The sequence below is a fragment of the Triticum urartu genome, chromosome 3 (genome assembly GCF_003073215.2).
Source record: "Triticum urartu cultivar G1812 chromosome 3, Tu2.1, whole genome shotgun sequence".
Classification (NCBI taxonomy): Eukaryota; Viridiplantae; Streptophyta; class Magnoliopsida; order Poales; family Poaceae; genus Triticum; species Triticum urartu.
Genome location: NC_053024.1, coordinates 252,820,730 through 252,826,270, shown reverse-complemented (window position 1 = coordinate 252,826,270; position 5,541 = coordinate 252,820,730). Strand labels below are relative to the sequence as shown.

Below are 5,541 nucleotides of genomic sequence, written 5' to 3'. Positions count from 1 at the left end.
AGGTGACAAAAGGTTCATCGTAAAGGGTTGCGCCGATGCAAGTTTTGACACTGATCCAGATGACTCTAAGTCTCAATCTGGATACATATTGAAAGTGGGAGCAATTAGCTAGAGTAGCTCTGTGCAGAGCATTGTTGACATAGAAATTTGCAAAATACGTACGGATTTGAATGTGGTAGACCCGTTGACTAAACTTCCCTCACAAGCAAAACATGATCACACCTTAGTACTCTTTGGGTATTAATCACATAGCGATGTGAACTAGATTATTGACTCTAGTAAACCCTTTGGGTGTTGGTCACATGACGATGTGAACTATAGGTGTTAATCACATGGTGATGTGAACTATTGATGTTAAATCACATGGCGATGTGAACTAGATTATTGACTCTAGTGCAAGTGGGAGACTGAAGGAAATATGCCCTAGAGGCAATAATAAAGTTATTATTTATTTCCTTATATCATGATAAATGTTTATTATTCATGCTAGAATTGTATTAACTGGAAACATAATACATGTGTGAATACATAGACAAACAGAGTGTCACTAGTATGCCTCTACTTGACTAGCTCGTTGATCAAAGATGGTTATATTTCCTAACCATAGACATGAGTTGTGATTTGATTAATGGGATCACATCATTAGGAAAATGATGTGATTGACTTGACCCATTCCGTTAGCTTAGCACTTGATCGTTCAGTTTGTTGCTATTGTTTTCTTCATGACTTATACATGTTCCTATGACTATGAGATTATGCAACTCCTGTTTACCGGAGGAACACTTTGTTTGCTACCAAACGTCACAACATAACTGGGTGATTATAAAGGTGCTCTACAGGTGTCTCCGAAGGTACTTGTTGGGTTGCCGTATTTCGAGATTAGGATTTGTCACTCCGATTGTCGGAGAGGTATCTCTGGGTCCTCTCGGTAATGCACATCACCTAAGCCTTGCAAGCATTGCAACTAATGAGTTAGTTGCGGGATGATGTATTACGGAACGAGTAAAGAGACATGCCGGTAACAAGATTGAACTAGGTATTGGGATGCCGACGATCGAATCTCGGGCAAGTAACATACCGATGACAAAAGGAACAACGTATGTTGTTATGCAGTCTGACCGATAAAGATCTTCGTAGAATATGTAGGAGCCAAAATGAGCATCCAGGTTCCGCTATTGGTTATTGACCGGAGACGTGTCTCGGTCATGTCTACATAGTTCTCGAACCCGTAGGGTCCGCACGCTTAACGCTACAATGACAGTTATATTATGAGTTTATATGTTTTGATGTACCGAAGGAGTTCGGAGTCCCGGATGAGATCGGGGACATGACGAGGAGTATCGAAATGGTCGAGACATAAAGATCGATATATTGGACGACTATATTCGGACTTTGGAAAGGTTCCGAATGATTCGGGTATTTTTCGGAGTACCGGAGAGTTACGGGAATTCGCCGGGGAGTATATGGGCCTTATTGGGCCATACGGGAATAGAGGAGATAGGCCAAAAGGAAGGAGGCCTGCGCCCCCCCTCTGGTCCGAATTGGACAAGGGGTGCATCCCCCTTTTCCTTCTCCCTCTCCTCCTCTTTCCTTCGCTCCTACTCCAACAAGGAAAGGAGGAGTCCTACTCCCGGTGGGAGTAGGACTCCCCCCTTGGCGCGCCCTCCTCCTAGGCCGGCCGCCTCCCCCCTGCTCCTTTATATACAACGGCAGGGGGGCACCTCTAGACACACAAGTTGATCAAGTTGATCGTTTCTTAGCCGTGTGCAGTGCCCCCCTCCATCATAGTCCACCTCGATAATACTATAGCGGTGCTTAGTCGAAGCCCTGCGTCGGTAGAACATCAACATCGTCATCATGCCGTCGTGCTGACGAAACTCTCCCTCAACACTCGGCTGGATCGGAGTTCGAGGGACGTCATCGGACTAAATGTGTGCTGAACTCGGAGGTGCCGTACGTTCGGTACTTAATCGGTCGGATCGTGAAGACGTACGACTACATCAACAGCGTTGTGCTAACGCTTCCGCTTTCGGTCTACGAGGGTACATGGACAACACTCTCCCCTCTCGTTGCTATGCATCACCATGATCTTGCGTGTGCGTAGGAATTTTTTTTAAATTACTACGTTCCCCAACACGCTTCCCCTGCCACCACCGGAACCTGATTAGATCGTCGTCTTCTCGCCTCCGTCACGGCCGTCTATGTGTTGTATCGTCGTGCGTCTGTGTTGGGCTTGTTGTGCTGTGCCCACAGCTGAACTTGGGTCTGTTAGTTTGTGTGTGTGCGAGTGTTGGACCTTGCCTACGGTGACATTGTGTGAGTGTGTGGTGAGTTCAGTTGTTACCTTGATACGCTGTGCTTGGTGGTTGCTTTATTTATAATAAAGCGGGGCGAAAACCTTTTTCGGTATAGAAAATAACACAATTTTAGGCATTGCATACCTTTTGTTTCATACTAAAATGCAGAATAATTTCATATGTAGTACAATACGTATAATCAGAGTACTATCAACTAGATAGGAAAACTAAAATTAATTCCCTTGAAAATTCTAGACAATAAACGTTCTTCTTGCACTCTTCTAGCGTGACCCATCCTGCACCGCTGGACTTGGCATGAGGCCACACGCATGCACACATGTTCCTAGCAGGCTTTGCACCACACGACATCATGCTGTAGTGTATCATATATTCATTTGTTTAACCTACATTAAGGATCTCGTGTTGCTGGCTTCCTGCTAGATAGGATCCAGACCATTCCAACTCAATCTACTCTGTTCTTCTGCAATATACCCAAGCCCCTATTTCCGGGGCCGTTTTCGCTCTAAGATTTACCCATTTGTATGAAAATGACCTCTGGGTAAGTTTGTACATGGCACGTGTATTATTTTGATAAATGACTGTACAAATGCTTGGTGTATTCAGGGTTTCGTTTCAAATTTTTTGAACGTGCTTGACGGTTGTGTTGGTTGGTTTAGCTCTTTTTTTGTCTGTACGGTCGAGTTTGTCCCTGGAGCGGCCGTTCTACCTCGATGCTTTCCTTGATTTCTATTCGTCATTGCGTTCTGCATCTGTCGCTGTCGCCGCTGTTGGCCCAGTTGTTGTGTCTCTTTCTGTTGTTCATTGGGTCTCGTGCGTGCTGCTGTTGGCCCGGTTGCTGTTGTTTTGGTACGCTTTCTTTCTGACAGAGCGGTGCCGCCTTACATCTCTCGGCCGCTTCATCTAGATGGTGCTGACGCTGCCGCTTTCGACATTGCTTCTGGAGTCTGCCATCCCTTTTGATTAGGCCGCCGCTTGCCGCTCGCCGCTTGCCACCGTCCTAGCGGTCTATCGGATCACTATATAAGCAGGCCCCGGTTTCGCCCATGCACATGAGGCCGCAGCTGCAGAGGGACAGCTCCGCAGAGCCGATACCATGAGGCGCACCGGGGGAGCTGCCTCCGCCTCGCCGCCCAGCGCATCCTCCCCTCCGGCCGCTCCGATCCCCTCGCTGTCCTCCAGCTCCAGCCCAACCCCGAGAGCGCTGGCGTCAATCGGCCCCGCCGGCATGGCCATATTCACACCGCAGCTTCCTTGCATCCTGTGCGTCGTCGACCTCTCCTCGGAAATCTACAACATCGATGGCAGGGACGCACCGCCGCTGCCTAAGGTCGTCCCTGCGTGCGCCACCCACACCCCGCGTGTAACGGCCGGGGCCTTCGCCGGCCACGGCAGTCTCCGCGCCCCGGCCTGGCTCGCCATGCACTGTCTCCCCCTACGACCTGAGGGTATGGTGCGTACGAGGTTGGGATGGCTCCAATGTTCTTCATCGACGTCCACGGCTCCACGAGATGACGAGACCAACCAGCAGAAGCAGGCATCCATGGAGGGATTGAGCCGAGAGCGCTGCCTTTGTCGCTCTCTGGCTCTCCTGCCAATCTCCGCTATCCGGTGCCACTGTCTGACCCTCGGCATCAGCAGGCTCTCTTTCCCTCCTCCGTTCTGTACAAAAAAAATGACAGTAAGTAATCCTTGCCTCTCCGTTCTCTTTTCTACAATTCAGTTAACTCTTATGATGTTAAGGAAGTGAGGAACATATTATGGGGTATTGCCGGTTGGTCAATTGTTTTAATCAGATGCTGGTTTGCAAGTCTGCCATATGTATACGAGTACGAGTATCAGCAATGGATGTTAGTGAATTTGAAGGCTATGAGATACTAGAAAACTGAGGAGCTAATTGAAATCAGAATCACACCTTAACATGATGCACACCATACTGATGATAAATTTGTTTCGTTGCAGCAGCTGCTGGGGTTGTGGATTTTTTTCTGAGCGGATTGTGGATCTTATTATAGATTCAGCACTTGGAAGCTGAAGTAACACTACAGAAGTTCTCTACTTAAGTTTTGCTACTCCTTTACTCTTTCTAATGCCCTTCCATCTGGAGCAGTGCAATTTATTCAGTACACGACTTGTCATCTTCTCCCTACGTAAATCTTCAGCCTGGCCATTCTATTTTTGAAATGAGTTACAGTATCATGGACTTGCATATTTAACCCCATCGGTAACATGTTGGATTATGGGATTTTGCTTGCCTTCTGCGAGCAAACTTCAGATGAAAAGCAGCCACAAAATGCATCAGATTGTTGATGGAGATTGTACTGAAGAGGTAATATGTTAGAACTTCAAATATACATATTGTTGTGGTCTTGATTATCATGGGCCATATGTTAATTTTCCCCAGTTTTCTGTTTTGATTTCTCTTGCTCAAGGGTCGAGAGCTGAACACATGACGTTGTTTGCAGATATGGTTTGCATGATCAACTTTCACTGTATAAGAGCATGCTTATGGACGATCTAGATTCAGGTTGTGAAGCAGGAGTACTCAAAGTGCTAAGTAAGTTACTGAAACAATACCATGTGTTTGTCACTTTCTCTAATAAGCACCCTTCTTTTCCGGGCGAAGTTGATGAAGAAATGGAAAGAGAAGACTTATCCATACAGGAAAAATTGGATATGGAGCTGCAAGATCTAAATAAAGGACTTCAGCAAAAGGAGTTGCTATTTTCCTTTCATTATGATTGTATATAATTGTTCATATACGAATTTAAAACTTATCTGGCTCGACCTGGACACTTTGTTCACATGTACTAAATAATATTTCATTCTTCCATCCATAGTAAACTCATGTTCAAAGATAACCACACTTTTGCCCATCATAACCTAGATCAGATTTCCATATCCTCAATGTGCAGGGTGGTTCATGCCCAGCTTCTGCTCGAGGTGCAGCAATAGATGCAGCTTTTTTTCTTTTTTTTGAGAAGGAGGTGCATCTTTTTAGAAGAAGGAGCAATAGATGCAGCTGCATCAACAACGGCAATTCGTGGTGATTCATTCGCAGTTCATCTTCTAGACCATGCCCCGGACGCCAGTCACCTTACTTATAGTCTATACAAGGTCTTCCGTCCGGTCGCCACTGTTGAGCCTCTCCATATTGCAAATTTATGTGGCCAAGCACCTTTGGTGTGGTCGCCACGGCTGAGCCCTTATTAAGGACAGTATAACT

At 46.3% G+C, this 5,541-nt stretch overlaps 1 protein-coding gene across 1 annotated transcript; it reads left to right on the top strand.

The window, feature by feature from the left end:
• The first annotated feature begins 3,261 nt into the window (after positions 1-3,261).
• Positions 3,262-5,224, top strand: LOC125548314. Its single transcript, XM_048711960.1, has 3 exons — positions 3,262-3,996; positions 4,278-4,644; positions 4,781-5,224. The coding sequence occupies exons 1-2, from the start codon at positions 3,412-3,414 to the stop codon at positions 4,305-4,307; spliced, it is 615 nt and encodes a 204-aa protein (XP_048567917.1). The 5' UTR covers positions 3,262-3,411; the 3' UTR covers positions 4,308-4,644; positions 4,781-5,224.
• Positions 5,225-5,541: the final 317 nt, after the last annotated feature.